A 16286-nucleotide genomic window follows, 5' to 3' on the forward strand; every position below is an offset into this window, starting at 1 on the left:
TAGTCTAGTTATCTGAAACGGATCATTTACAAGAATAAATGGTACAAAGAGTAGAATATGAAATGCTGTAGCTGCTTCTGAGGATTGTTTGGCCGAAAGTGGAAAAAAATAATGTTGGACCCCATGGACATTTCTAACACTTCTTGGCAATCTTGCTCAGAAACGTAGCAAGACCACAGCTGTAATGTAAGGCAGGTGTTTGGAAAGGAGAGCTCACCTCTACATTCAGTAGTCTACATGATATGACCAAGATGTATCACAGTGGGGCAGCATGGGATTATAGCTTCGCAACCTCGTTGCATCAGTGATGATGACGGAACTCCCTCAATCATAACCATGCTAAGATATTTTTCGTATTCTTTATTTAAAAACAATATAACACTTTGTACAAACATATTACTTGTCAATTAGAATGCATATCTGTTATGTAGTCTATCAAACGTATCAGGTCTGAGGTTTTTAGGAGTACGTTCATGATGTGATTCCAAGGAATGAAGGGAATTATTAACCTGGAGAAGGTCTTTGTAAGCCTGGGTACTAGTCTTGCTAACATTCCACTCCTCGTCACCCCTGTCAAAGACATGGTGCCCGGGCTAGGTCTTTGTACCTTCTTACATATAAATACAATTCAAATGACATACAGTATTACATATAAGACTTCTGTAACCTTCTTGCACTTTGCACATTGACATTCTTCAGTCGCCAAATAGGGACCAAGCTGAAACAACACAGATACAGGAGTGTTGTGAGCATGGTGTGGCTCATACAATGTGTGGAAGTAAAAATGGGAGAGCATGTGTTTCATTTCGGAGATAAAAACAACGCAAATTAATTGCATATTATGTTTTGTATGGTTGAAGGAGTTTTATTTGCCTACTGTAACCTACGGTTTGTACATAGTCCGCATATGTCCTCTCTAGATAATCTAGATGTACTGTATCCTGTACAGCCAATCAATACCATTTCCAGCTTCCAGCTTTAAATGCAATTGCACACTCCTCTGTGTAGAAAGCTGGTACCCACAAAAGATGATCTCAGGTCTGATGTTTTTACATAATCCATTGAAATCCCCTTATTCTAAAGAGCTTGCTATATGGGGTCCCTTCAAAAGCAATCTCTTAGTTCTAGTCCGAAATTATACCATATACCCTACTACCTACATAGTGCACTACTTCTAACCAGAGCCCTATGTGGGCTATATAGGGAATAGGGTGCCATTTTGAGAGACACTCCCAGTGTTCCCCAGTCACACGTAGCGTCCACTGGACTTGATCTCCGGACACAGGCGGGCCTCCAGGTCCTCTATCTTCATGGACTCTTTCCGGCTGGTCAGACTGGTGGCGCGCGTGATCTTGGTCAGCGTCTCCTCGTAGGGCGGCGGCAGGTAGACCATGACGAACACACTGTCCGACATGTCAGAGCTGGTGCTGGTGCGGCGTTCGCCGTGGCTGGTGAGCGAGGAGAGGAACTCATCGCTGCTCTCGGGGTCCTGGAGGTCCAGGGTGATGATTTGGGCCAGGCTGAGCTTTGGAGAGGAGCACCTCCAGTAGGCCAGGAGTACCAGGAGGCCCAGCATGAGGAGGGAGGTGATGGGGAGGACCACGTAGAGGAGCAGCTCTGACCTCCCTTCCTGGTTGAGGTTCAGATCATTCCAGTTGTAGCCCTGGTGGTTTTGAAGGGGAAAGGGTTAATAAATCACAAATCACGTAAATTGAAAGGACAGAAAAAAGATTCCCATAAAATACATTCAGGACTATTTTGAAGAATTGAAATCAGAAAATCAGTAATGTGTTCCACTGGATCGGTGTTGATCCTTTTCCATCTTCTCAAACCTGAACATACATGGTTGTGAAATCAAGATATCCTACAGAGGCTCAATAGAGCTTATGCCTTTTGATATTGCCTGAGTGTTATATTCCCCTGTTGACACAATCAGTGTCCCAAATTCACCAGACCAATCGGTTTCAGTGCTCAGATAACGCTGATCCTCATCTGGATGACTGACTAAAGACCGATCAACATCACTCCACTCTGCTGAAAGCTTTTCTTTGCCATTGCCCTGACATGAACTGCACTCACAAGCACTCACCATAGACATGACATCCAAGACTATTTTAAGGCACTCAACCAACAACAGCAAGTGTGTAACCTGCAAAAGTCTGTATAGCCCAAAGTATGTGGAGGCTGGCTGAAGTACCTTGGACAGCGATCCTCCAGTGAGGAAAAATAAAAGATAATATAAAATAAAATCAATCCACATAAAAAAAGTATTTTTCAGAATGATTTTGAGTCTGCTATTAGATTGTTAAACCACTATGCCACCTACCTACTCCTAGGTGTCAAGCAAAAAAAGTAAAGTCAAAGTCTGCTGCAGCTCTCCAGGACTCGGGCTGCCTACCAAAACTCTCTGGGTCTCACAGCAGTCTATATGTAAAGACAACCACTGAATCAGACTCACTCAGTAACAACAAGCTGATGATCCCTTACCTGTAACTGTCTCTCCACCATGGGGGGAGAAGGTGACCCAGTCACCCAATCCATGGACCCTCTGCCGGCTGGCCCAAACTTTATCCAGCTACTGTCCAGTAGTGTTCTCATTCTGCCGTGGTGTCGTGGTAGGCAAACAAGGGCCAAACTAAGTAGCAGAACTCAAGACAAACACGTCTGAATAATAAGCGAGCGCGCGAAACAGAGGGCGATTTGGTCAGTAGCGATCCAGCTGTGTGTCCCTCGGTGCCAGAACAGAGTTTGACAGAGAAAGCAGTGCAGCCAGGGGTAAAGGGGGGGGGGGGGGGGGGGGGGGGGGAGTGGTGAGACATATTGTGTGCTATAAGCAGGGCAGAACAGGATCCAGGCCAGGGATGTGACAGGATCCAGCCCAATGACTGTGGAGCTAAAAGTCCCAAGGGCAATCTCCTATTGGGGGGATTTGAGGTAGCTAGTTTTGGCTTTATTGGAGAGAATAGAGGCAGGGAGGGAGGGGACAATGGTTGTCCCCATTTGTCAGTCAACATCGGTGTGATGATGGTAGCTGTATCGAGAGTCTAGACTAATAGCCACATGGAAATGACTTGGGCAGGATAATTGAATATCTTACAATACAGACAGTAAGAGGGAATATAGATTACACAGCTGCTGCTGGACCATTGAGTTTGGTGTTGTTATGTTTTATTGTCACATACACCAGATAGGTGCAGTGAAATGTGTTGTTTGTTGGCTCACATCAACACCATTATCCCAGAAACCCTAGACCTACTCCAATTTGCATACTGCCCCAACAGATCCACAGATGATGCAATCTCTATTGCACTCCACACTTCCCTTTCCCACCCGGACAAAAGGAACACCTACGTGAGAGTGCGATTTATTGACTACAGCTCAGCGTTCAACACCATAGTTCCCTCAAAGCTCATCACTAAGCTAAGTACCCTAGGACTAAACACCTCCCTCTGCAACTGGATCCTGAACTTCCTGATGGGCCGCCCCCAGGTGGTAAGGGTATGTAACAACACATCTGCCATACTGATCCTCAACACAGGGGCCCCTCAGGGGTGAGTGCTCAGTCTCCTCCTGCACTCCCTGTTCACCCATGACTGCATGTCCAAGCATGACTCCAACACCATCATTAAGTTTGCAGACGACACAACAGTGATCACTGATCACTGACAACGATGAGAGCCTACAGGGAGGAGATCAGTGACTTGGCAGTGTGGTGCCAGGATAACAACCTCTCCCTCAACGTGATCAAGACAAAGGAGATGATTGTGGACTACAGAAAAAGGAGGACCGAGCACGCCCCCATTCTCATTGACAGGGCTGTAGTGGAGCAGGTTGAGGGCTTCAAGTTCCTTGGTGTCCACATCACCAACAAACTATCATGGTCCAAATACACCAAGACAGGCGTGAAGAAGGCACGACAACGGCTATTCCCCCTTAGGAAACTGAAAAGATTTGGCATGGGTCCTGAGATCCTCAAAATGTTCTACAGCTGCACCAGCGAGAGCATCCTGACTGGTTGCAACTGCACGGCCTCCGACTGCAAAGCACTACAGAGAGTAGTGCGTACGGCCCAGTATATCACTTGGGCCAAGTTTCCTGCCATCCAGGTCCTCTTTCCCAGGCGGTGTCAGAGGAAGGCCTAAAAAAATTGCAAAAGACTCCAGCCACCCTAGTCATAGATTGTTCTCTCTGCTACCGCACGGCAAGAAGTACCGAAGCGTCAAGTCTAGGTCAAAAAGGCTTCTTAACAGCTTCTACTCCCGAGCCGTAAGACTCTTGAACAGTTAATCAAATGGCTACCCGGACTATTTGCATTGTCCCCACCCACCCCCATTTTTACACTGCTGCTACTCTCTGTTTATTATCCATGCATAGTCACTTTACCTCTACCTACATGTACATATTACCTCAATGACCTCGACTAACCGGTGTCTCCGCACATTGACTCTGTACTGGTACCCCCTGTATATAGCCTCGCTGTTATTTTATTTGTTATATTTCTATTTTATTTTATTTATATTTTCTTAATTGTTGTTAAGGGCTTGTAAGTAAACATTTCACTGTAAGGGCTACACCTGTTGTATCCGGCGCATGTGACAAATACAATTCGATTTTGATTTGATTTGATGCACACACACCCTTGATAGGAACCTAAAATCCTGACTCAAACAGGTCCGTTTGCTCTTTGGTTTCAGGCATAGGACGGACAGAGCTAAAGAGGTCACACTGACAGATAAGAGATTGAGGTTGTGACGGAGTGCCAAATATCCCACAGACAGCAGCCAAACACAACATGTCCAGCAATGAAGTGATGCATTAGAACAGTGGGATAGAGAATAAGGTCAGGATTTAGGACAAGGAAGCATAAGGTTTACAGGATTTAATCCCTTATAAAGGCTATTAATGGTGTTAAAAGCTGACCTGTCATTTAGGTTGGACACCGTCAGCTGTCAACCATCAACTAGCGTCATCAAGAAATGTATTGGATGAAACATTTGGCATGGAAATATAGGTCTCTGTGTACTGTCTGTGTGACCTCAATTTGTGTGATTTTTTTTTTTACTGTGTCAGAGAACACAATGTGATAACATTATATTCAAGTTTCAACAATAATCATCTCTTTTATACGACCGTTTACCTCCAAACGTTGTCAACCTGTTGCTGTCTCTACTGCTCTGTGTGTAAGGGCGTTCGTCTGTAGGAGGAAGAGAAGCGGACCAAAGCGCAGCGTGGTGGTTATTCATGTTTTAATAAATCACTACACATGAACAAACTAACAAAAACAAGAAATGTAAAAACGCAAAACAGTCCTATCCTGTGACACCAAACACAGTGACAGGAACAATCACCCACAAACACACAGTGAAACCCAGGCTACCTAAGTATGATTCTCAATCAGAGACAACTAATGACACCTGCCTCTGATTGAGAACCATACTAGGCCGAAAACATAGAAATACCCCAAAACATAGAAAAACAAACATAGACTGCCCACCCAACTCACGCCCTGACCATACTAAATAAATACAAAACAACAGAAATAGAGGTCAGAACGTGACAGTACCCCCCCCCCAAAGGTGCGGACTCCGGCCGCAAAACCTTGACCTATAGGGGAGGGTCTGGGTGGGCGTCTGTCCGCGGTGGCGGCTCTGGCGCGGGACGCGGACCCCACTTCACCATTGTCTTAGTCCGCCTCCTTGGCTTACTCACCATGGCCACCCCTCTCAATGACCCCACTGGACAGAGGGGCTGCTCGGGACAGAGGGGCAGCTCGGGACAGAGGTGAAGCAGCTGCTCGGGACAGAGGGACAACTGCTCGGGACAGAGGGACAGCTGCTCGGGACAGAGGGGCGATAGCAGCTCGGGACAGAGGGGCGATAGCTGCTCGGGACAGAGGGGCGATAGCTGCTCGGGACAGAGGGGCGGCAGCTGCTCGGGACAGAGGGGCAGCTGCTCGGGACCGAGGGACAGCTGCTCGGGACAGAGGGGCGGCAGCAGCTTGGGACAGAGGGGCGACAGCTGCTCTGGACAGAAGGGCAGCTGCTCGGGCGGCCCCTGGCTGACTGGCGGCACTGGCGGCCCCTGGCTTACTGGCGGCCCCTGGCTGACTGGCGGCACTGGCGGCCCCTGGCTTACTGGCGGCCCCTGGCTGACTGGCGGCACTGGCGGCCCCTGGCTGACTGGCGGCACTGGCGGCCCCTGGCTGACTGGCGGCACTGGCGGCCCCTGGCTGACGGGCGGCACTGGCGGCCCCTGGCTGACGGGCGGCACTGGCGGCCCCTGGCTGACGGGCGGCACTGGCGGCCCCTGGCAGACGGGCGGCACTGGCGGCCCCTGGCAGACGGGCGGCACTGGCGGCTCCTGGCAGACGGGCGGCACTGGCGGCTCCTGGCAGACGGGCGGCGTTGGCGGCGCTGGGCAGACGGACGGCGCTGGCGCCGCTGGGCAGACGGGAAGCTCAGCTGGCGCTGGGCAGACGGGAAGCTCAGCTGGCGCTGGGCAGACGGGAAGCTCAGCTGGCGCTGGGCAGACGGGAAGCTCAGCTGGCGCTGGGCAGACGGGAAGCTCAGCTGGCGCTGGGCAGACGGGAAGCTCAGCTGGCGCTGGGCAGACGGGAAGCTCCGGCAACGCTGGAGAAGAGGAAGGCCCTGGTAGCGCCGGACAGGCGGGAGGCTCCGGCAGCGGCGCCGGACAGGCGGGAGGCTCCGGCAGCGGCGCCGGACAGGCGGGAGGCTCCGGCAGCGGCGCCGGACAGGCGGGAGGCTCCGGCAGCGGCGCCGGACAGGCGGGAGGCTCCGGCAGCGGCGCCGGACAGGCGGGAGGCTCCGGCAGCGGCGCCGGACAGGCGGGAGGCTCCGGCAGCGGCGCCGGACAGGCGGGAGGCTCCGGCAGCGGCGCCGGACAGGCGGGAGGCTCCGGCAGCGGCGCCGGACAGGCGAGAGGCTCCGGCAGCGGCTCCGGACAGGCGGGAGGCTCCGGCAGCGCTGGAGAGGAGGAAGCCCCTGTAAGGATGGGCCGGAGAGACAGCCTGGTACGGGGGGCTGCCACCGGAGGGCTGGTGCGTGGAGGTGGTGACGGATAGACCGGGCCGTGAAGGCGTACTGGAGATCTTGAGAGCAGGGCTGGCACCAACCGCCCTGGCTGGATCTTCACCCTAGCCCGGCAGATGTGGGGAGCTGGGATGTAGCGCACCGGGCTAAGCACGCGTACTGGGGACACCGTGCGCACAACTGCATAACACGGTGCCTGACCAGCACCACGCCCGCCACAGTTAGCACTGCTAGGAGCACTGTAGTGCTGAGATGGCACAGGACGTGCAAGGCTAGGGAGATGCACAGGAGGCCTGGTGCGTGAGGCTGGCACAGTCTTCACCAGACCCCTCGCTCGTACCTCAGGATGAGTATGGAGAGCTGACCCCGGTGCCATTAAATCCCTGACACGCTCCGTCGGGCGAATGTCGTGCCTCATGCACCAAACCAGCAAGTCCCTCATATCACTCTCCTCCAATTTCCCCATTAACTCCTTCACCGTCTCTGCTTCGCTCACCTCCAACACCAGCTCTGGTTCTGAGCTCCTCCTTGGCTCCTCACGATAAACAGGGGAAGTTGGCTCAGGTCTGACTCCTGACTCTGCCACACTCCCCCTGTGCCCCCCCCCCAAGACATTTTTGGGGGTGACTCTCGGGCTTCCATCCGCTCTGCCGTGCTAGTTCCTCATAATGCCGCTGCTGCTGTTGCTCCTGCTGCACCAGTCGCTTCTCCTGCTGCTGCTGTTGCTGCAGCCTCTGTTTACCACGCCGCTTGGTCCTTGGTAGGTGGGTGATTCTGTAAGGGCGTTCGTCTGTAGGAGGAAGAGAAGCGGACCAAAGCGCAGCGTGGTGGTTATTCATGTTTTAATAAATCACTACACATGAACAAACTAACAAAAACAAGAAATGTAAAAACGCAAAACAGTCCTATCCTGTGACACCAAACACAGTGACAGGAACAATCACCCACAAACACACAGTGAAACCCAGGCTACCTAAGTATGATTCTCAATCAGAGACAACTAATGACACCTGCCTCTGATTGAGAACCATACTAGGCCGAAAACATAGAAATACCCCAAAACATAGAAAAACAAACATAGACTGCCCACCCAACTCACGCCCTGACCATACTAAATAAATACAAAACAACAGAAATAGAGGTCAGAACGTGACACTGTGTGTAAAACCACTTACATATAGAATGTCTTGTCACACAAGCCATGTCACTATTTGCCAGTGAAATGTTTCAACTAGTTACACAGTTGAAGTCGGAAGTTTACATACACTTATGTTGAAGTCATTAAAACTCGTTTCTCAACCACTCCACAAATTTCTTGTTACATCATTTGTTACATCATTTGTTACATCATTTGAGCAAATGGAGGTTCAAACTCAGTGCCTCTTTGCTTGACATCATGGGAAAATCAAAAGAAATCAGCCAAGACCTCAGTACAAACAATAGCACGCAAGTATAAACACCATGGGACCACGCAGCCATCATAGCGCTAAGGAAGGAGACGCGTTCTGTCTTCTAGAGATGAACATACTTTGGTGTGAAAAGTGCAAAACAATCCCAGAAGGACCTTGTGAAGGTGCTGGAGGAAACAGGTACAAAAGTATCCATATCCACAGTAAAACGAGTCCTATTTCGACATAACCTGAAAGCCACTACTCCAAAACTGCCATAAAAATGCCAGACTACGGTTTGAAACTGCACATGGGGACAAAGATCATACTTTTTGGAGAAATGTCCTCTGGTCTGATGAAACAAAAACAGAACTGTTTGGCCATAATGACCATCGTTATGTTTGGAGGAAAAGGGGGGAGGCTTGCAAGCTGAAGAACACCATCCCAACCGTGAAGCATCATGGTGTGGGGGTGCTTTGCTGCAGGAGGGACTGGTGCACTTCACAAAATAGATGGCATCATGAGGGAGAAAAATGATGTGGATATATTGAAGCAACATCTCAAGACATCAGTCAGGAAGTTAAATCTTGGTCGCAAATGGGTCTTCCAAATGGACAATGACCCTAAGCATACTTCCAAAGTTGTGGCAAAATGGCTTAAGGACAACAAAGTAAAATTAATGGAGTGGCCATCACAAAGCCCTGACCTCAATCCTATAGAAAATGTGTGGGCAGAACTGAAAAAGCATGTGCAAGCATGGAGGCCTTACAAACCTGACTCATTTACACCAGCTCTGTCAGGAGGAATGGGCCAAAAATCACCCAACTTATTGTGGGAAGCTTGTGGAAGGCTACCCAAAACATTTAATCCAAGTTAAACAATTTAAAGGCAATGCTACCAAATACTAATTGAGTGTATGTAAACTTCTGACCCACTAGGAATGTGATGAAAGAAATAAAAGCTGAAATAAATAATTCTCTCTACTATTATTCTGACATTTCACATTCTTAAAATAAACTGGTGATCCTAATTGAACTAAGACAGGGATTTTTACTAGGATTAAATGTCAGGAATTGTGAAAAACTGAGTTTTAATGTATTTGGCTAAGGTGTATATAAACCTCCGACTTCAACTGTATAAAAGCATTTGAGACGACAGAAAAACAAAATATAACACCATTGTAATTTCTGCTTTATTTGACCAAATCCTGACATGTATTGTTAGCCACTGCCAGCGGTCTTTACCTTTAGCTCAGACACCAGATGCTTTAGCCCGGATAGCTTGGATAATACCTGCCAGTCTGCACAGCGCGATATCAGCCCTGAGCATATCAGACTGCCTTATTCCACGACATCACCGGATTCCTGCTGAAAGCTCTGGACCATTACATCGGATCATCGCAGCTAGCTATGTTCTACCGAGTGGCTATTTTTGCTAACGCCCTTGTCCAGAAGCAAGCACCAGTTAGCCTCAAGCTAGCCTAATCTCTCGGCTAGCAAACGAATTACACCAACTACAATACCTCTCTTGCTAAATGGCCTGGACCCTTTGTCGACACAGCAGCTAGTCTGCTGACATGATTCGGCCGATGTGCTCTCAACCAGCCTCTGCTAGCCCCAGCCCACTAGCTTTTCTGAACGCCGTGTCTCCCGCTCGCCCAGCATAGTAACGAGTACTGAACGGCTGGCTCCCTGTTTCATCTATTGCTGCTAATTGGACCCTATGATCACTCGGCTACACAGCTGATGCCTGCTGGACTGTTCATTAACACGGTACTTAATTTTGTTTATCTGTCGGCCCCAGCCTCGAACTCAGGCCCTGTGTGTAGCTAACTGACCCTCTCTGCCCATTCATCGCCATTTACCCGCTGTTGTTGTTGTCTTAGCTGTTTACCCGTTGTTGTCTTACCCGTTGTTGTCTTACCCGTTGCTCTCCCAATCAACACCTGTGATGGCTTTGTGCCTCTCTCTAATGGCAATATGCCTTGCATACTGTTGTTTAGGGTAGCTCTCATTGTTTTATTATTACTATTACAAGATAGTAGCTACAACAATTGGATACCACGAAATTGGGGAGAAAAAGGGGTAAAAATTCAACAAAAAACTAAAAAAATAGAACTGCTAAAGGGGGAGAAAAAGGGGTAACTGCAGAGTTCTGTCATACTATCCAGGTCTATGCCCAAACAGATTGATTGCCCCCGATCTATTGAGCTTCTACTTTTAAAAATCCATCTCGCCAGAAATAAGTCCCTCACTGTTTCCGCTTGTTATAGACCCCCTCAGCTCCCAGCTGTGTCGTGGACACCATATGTGAATTGATTGCCCCCCATCTATTGTCAGAGTTCCTATTGATAGGTGACCTAAACTGGGATATGCTTGATGCCCCGGCCGTCCTACAATCTAAACTAGATGCCCTCAATCCCACACAAATTATCAACGCAGGCACCAGGTACAACCCCAAATCCGTAAACATGGGCACCCTCATAGATATCATCCTGACCAACTTGCCCTCCAAATACACCTCAGCTGTTTTCAACCAAGATCTCAGTGATCACTGCCTCATTGCCTGCGTCTGTAATGGGTCCGCAGTCAAACAACCACCCCTCATCACTGTCTAACGCACCCTAAAACACTTCTGCGAGCTGGCCTTCCTAATCGACTTGGCCCGGGTATCCTGGAAGGATAATGACCTCATCCCGTCAGTAGTGGATGCCTGGTTGTTCTTTAAAAAAGCTTTCCTCAACATCTTAAATAAGCATGCCCCTTTCAAAAAATGTAGAACTAAGAACAGCTATAGCCCTTGGTTCACTCCAGACTTGACTGGCCTTGACCAGCACAAAAACATCCTGTGGGGTACTGCACTAGCATTGAATAGTCAGGAACCAATAGTCATAGTCGGTTAGGAAAGCGAAGACTAGCTTTTTCAAACAGAAATTTGCATCCTGCAGGACTAATTCCAAAAGGTTTTGGGACACTGTAAAGTCCATGGAGAATAAGAGCACCTCCTCCCAGCTCCCCACTACAATGAGGCTAGAAAACACTGTGACCACCGATAAATCCACTATAATCAAGAATTTCAATAAGCATTTCCCTACGGCTGGCCATGCTTTCCACCTGGCTACCCCAAACCCGGCCAACAGCTCTGCACCCCCTGCAGCAACTGGCCCAAGCGCGCCCCGCTTCTCCTTCACCCAAATCCAGACAGCTGATGTTCTGATAAAGCTGCAAAATCTGGATCCATACAAATCAGCTGGGCTAGACAATCTGGACCCTCTCTTCCTAAAATTATCCGCCGCCATTGTTGAAACCCCTATTACAAGTCTGTTCAACCTCTCTTTCGTATCTTCTGAGATTCCTAAAGACTGGAAAACAGCCCCGGTCATCCCCCTCTTCAAAGTCTAGACCCAAACTGTTACAGACCTATATCCATCCTGCCCTGCCTTTCTAAAGTCTTCAAAAGCCAAGTGAACAAACAGATCACCAACCATTTAGAATCCCACCGCTGTGCAAACCAGTTTCCGAGCCGGTCACGGATGCACCTCAGCCACGCTCAAGGTCCTAAACGATATCATAACCACCATCGATAAAAGACGGTACTGTGCAGCCATCTTCATCGACCTGTCCAAGGCTTTCGACTCTGTCAATCACTGTGTTCTTATCGGCAGACTCAACAGGCTTGGTTTCTCAAATTACTGCCTCACTTGGTTCACTAACTACTTCTCAGATAGAGTTCAGTGTGTCAAATCGGAGGGCCTGTTGTCCGGACCTCTGGCAGTCTCTATGGGGGTGCAACAGGGTTCAATTCTCGGGCCGACTCTTTTCTCTGTATACATCAATGATGTCGCTCTTGCTGCTGGCGATTCTTTGATCCACCTCTACGCAGACGACACCATTCTGTATACATCTGGCCCTTCTTTGGACACCGTGTTAACAAACCTCCAAAAGAGCTTCAATGCCATACAACACTCCTTCAATGGCCTCCAACTGCTCTTAAATGCAAGTAAAAAGAAATGCATGCTCTTCAACCGATCGCTGCCCACACCCGCCCGCCCAACTAGCATCACTACTCTGGACGGTTCTGATTTAGAATATGTGGACAACTATAGGTCAACTATAGGTGTCCGGATAGACTGTAAACTCTCCTTCCAGACTCATATTAAGCATCTCCAATCCAAAAATAAATCTAGAATCAGCTTTCTATTTCACAACAAAGCCTCCTTCACTCATGCTGCCAAACATACCCTCGTAAAACTGACTATCCTACCGATCCTTGACTTTGGCGATTTTTACTTATTTATTTATTTTACCTTTATTTAACCAGGTAGGCAAGTTGAGAACAAGTTCTCATTTACAATTGCGACCTGTCGATGTCATTTACAAAATAGCCTCTAACACTCTACTCAGCAAATTGGATGCAGTCTATCACAGTGACATCTGTTTTGTCACCAAAGCCGTTACTACCCACAACTGCGACCCGTATGTTCTCGTTGGCTGGTCCTTGCTACATATTAGTCGCCAAACCCACTGTCTCCAGGTCATCTATAAGTCTTTGCTTGGCAAAGCTCCGCCTTATCTCAGCTCACTGGTCACCATAGCAACAACCACCCGCAGCACGCGCTCCAGCGGGTATATTTCACTGGTCATCCCCAAAGCCAACACTGTCACGTCTTGATCTGTTTCACCTGTCCTTGTGATTGTCTCCACCCCCTCCAGGTGTCGCTTAGGTTCCCCAGTGTATTTATCCTGGTGTTTCCTGACTCTTTGTGCCAGTTCGTCTTGTATGTTTCCAAGTCAACCAGCGTTTTTCCCGTTCTCCTGCTTTTTGCATTCTCCTTTTTCTAGTCCTCCTGGTTTTGACCCTTGCTGTTTCTGGACTTTGTACCCGCTTGCCTGACCATTCTGCCTGCCTTGACCCCGAGCCTGTCTACCACTCTGTACCTCCTGAACTCTGATCTGGTTTTGACCTTTTTGCCTGTTCACTACCATTCCCGTGCCTACCCCTTTGGATTAATAAACATTGTAAGACTCCAACCATCTGCCTCCTGTGTCTGCATTTGGGTCTCACCTTGTCCTGTGATAAACACCTCCTTTGGCCGCCTTTCCTTCCACTTCTCTGCTGCCAATGACTGGGACGAATTGCAAAAAGTTGGAGACTTATATCTCCCTCACTAACTTTAAGCATCAGCTGTCAGAGCAGCTTACCGATCGCTGCAGCTGTACATAGCCCATCGGTAAATAGCCCCTCCAACCAACTACCTACCTTATCCCATATTTGTTTTTTTTGCTATTTTGCACACCAGTATTTCTACTTGCACATCCTCATCTGCACATCTATCACTCCAGTGTTAATTGATAAATTGTAATTACTTTGCCACTATGGCCTATTTATTGCCTTACCTCCTTACTTCATTTGCACACACTGTATACAGATTTTATATTGTGTTATTGACTGTACGTTTGTTTATCCCATGTGTAACACTGTGTTGTTTTTGGCGCACTGCTTCGCTTTATCTTGGTCAGGTCGCAGTTGTAAATGAGACCTGGTTAAAGGTGAAATAAAAAAACTGAAAAAAATAAGCCCCTTGCGTTCATCTTCACTTGCTCTGGGATGCTCTTTAACTGTGAAACCAAAGACCCACATGTTTGAGACATTACGCAACACCTTTTACTGGAGATTTGCTTGCGGTGCCCATAATTTTAAAATCATGTATTTATTTTTTCCCCATCAGCCTTTTGATACTAAATTGTGTGTTGTCTGACTTGTCTGTCTCTGTCTGAGGATGAGTGTCCTCTTCTTGGAAAAGGGGGGCTCTTACAAACAGAGCAATCTTCCTCAGATTTTCTGCCCCCTTATTTAACCCAGAGACGGAAAATTACAGTTTGGATTATATTGGGAATTATTTGAACAGGGGATTTCAGTGTGCCTGAACTCTTATTTTGCGGTCCTGCTCTCCATGGATTTATCTCCATACTCTAAAGCTGTGCAGCAGAAACTGAGATAATTATATCCCTTTCTCTTAATTAAAGATGGCCGCCCACTGTTCAGCTATTCAGTTATTATCTGCATCCATCTTCATCCATTATCCCTGTGTCCAGATTGAGCCATGTATGATGTCCACCAACTGCAGTGGGTCCAGCTGTCAGGCCCAACATCTGTCTCCAATCGGCCTGTGGATGTCAAATAGGAGAGAGATTGGGATTTGTCCGAGCCAGGGGGGATTTGGGAGGCGTGCGGAGGACTGTAATTACAGCTCACGTGGCCTCCAGAGTGGGCCGATCAGTCTGTCTAGTGCACAACTAGGGCCCTGGTCAAAAGTAATGCACTATATAGGGAATAGGGTGCCATTAAAAAGTCTGCCTGGTGCCCTGCAATAAATAGAAAATAGAGCATAGATGGAGGCATAGTTCAGACATATTAACCCATTCTAAGGTAATCCTGGCATCCTAGTTAACACTACAGCTGGATTACAGGCCAATATGATAGAATATCATTCAAGCCATGGACTTGGTGTGACCGACTGGGTCCGAACCTGGGTCTCATGGGCAAAACAAGACTGTGTTAGGCCGGTGAGCTTTAAGGCTAGGCATTAATGGCAGGTTCAGGTCTCAGGCAAGGTTACTCAGTAATGTGAGCGTGACTCACTGAACGACAGGGTAGGTGGAAAGGAGTGGAAGGACAGGTGATAAAAGAAGCAGAATTGTATGGATTTATATGTGATAATAAACAAGCATTTCCATCATGGCTGGCTGTTGTGAGAAACTCCCACAGGGCATGTGAAAGCCAGGTCTATTTCATAACACAGTATGTTATGTGTATTGTCATCATAGGCTACATAACATGCAATCAGGTACATATGCGCCAAAGCGCTTATGGAAAGCACATTAACCTGTGTGGATTTGGATACACTCTACACACAGACCCAAGTGTTATCGAGGACATTTCCCAAGACTCCATATACAGAGAGAATATTGTCATTTTTTGCTCAGCTCTTTTTTTCTATGTCTGCTTCTATAAAAGACTGCAGCTGTAATCTCATAAGAGCATTAGTTTTTGGTTGTCATGACGTCACACGGTGTTGATGGTGCAGCACTAAACATGCTTCGTCATAGCTTTGCCATAATAACACCCACAGTACCTTGTCATCCAGTGTAAAATCATACCACAGATTTAACTGAAATAAATTATACAATTGTTCTCAACAAGATGCCATATAAAGGATCACTGAGTATTGCTGGAAATGTAAATTCAACCTATTTTTGCATGTCATGCTTGTTCATATGCAAAGTGTGCCAACTAGGAACTGTATATTTAAACACAGTCACTAAAAGGACCTAAAAAGGGGCTACACCTCAAAAGGCCCAACATGAACACAGGCTGAGATTTTGGCCAGTTTACTACAGTTCTAGTGAAACTCAGCATTACGTCATACAGGGACTTAAAACAATAAATATCCCCCAGGAGAGCAGGGTTCAGCAATAGAAATACAATCTCACTGATTGACCATGTCAAGTCCCTTTTATATTGAAGGAGAAAATAAATGCATGAGCATCCAGGCCCGACGTCACGAGGGTGCAAAAGGTGGCAGTGCCCCCTTAGTTGGAATATTGCGCCCCCTCAGTTTTGTATCCCTATTGTGTCCCACAATCTGCCCCCTCCGTCATGCCCAACCGATTTGTTGTGTATGCTTCATTCATGCAACTCCCTTGCATGCATCATACGTATGTCATACACATTCTACCGGTTGAATCATTCATTTTTTTGATTGGCCTTCACAGTAGAAGGGCGGGGTCAATTTGACCGTTTAGGTTTACTTTCAAAGTTACTTACTACCAAAAAAAGTTTAACCGCA

At 47.8% G+C, this 16286-nt stretch overlaps 1 protein-coding gene across 1 annotated transcript; it reads right to left on the reverse strand.

The window, feature by feature from the left end:
* Nucleotides 1-322: 322 nt before the first annotated feature.
* Nucleotides 323-10227, reverse strand: LOC118940387 (small integral membrane protein 28-like). Its single transcript, XM_036949557.1, has 4 exons — nt 9682-10227; nt 5138-5194; nt 2488-2599; nt 323-1663 (listed from the first exon to the last, which is right to left on the reverse strand). The coding sequence occupies exons 3-4, from the start codon at nt 2596-2598 to the stop codon at nt 1247-1249; spliced, it is 528 nt and encodes a 175-aa protein (XP_036805452.1). The 5' UTR covers nt 2599; nt 5138-5194; nt 9682-10227; the 3' UTR covers nt 323-1246.
* Nucleotides 10228-16286: the final 6059 nt, after the last annotated feature.

This window comes from Oncorhynchus mykiss, chromosome 17 (genome assembly GCF_013265735.2).
Source record: "Oncorhynchus mykiss isolate Arlee chromosome 17, USDA_OmykA_1.1, whole genome shotgun sequence".
Lineage (NCBI taxonomy): Eukaryota > Metazoa > Chordata > Actinopteri > Salmoniformes > Salmonidae > Oncorhynchus > Oncorhynchus mykiss.

Coding starts and splice junctions, on each gene's coding strand:
- LOC118940387 (XM_036949557.1), bottom strand. CDS start 2,598: ATGAGAACACTACTGGACAGTAGCTGGATAAAGTTTGGGCCAGCCGGC. Junction 1,664..2,487: donor TGGTGGAGAGACAGTTACAG/GTAAGGGATCAT, acceptor CAAAACCACCAG/GGCTACAACTGGAATGATCT.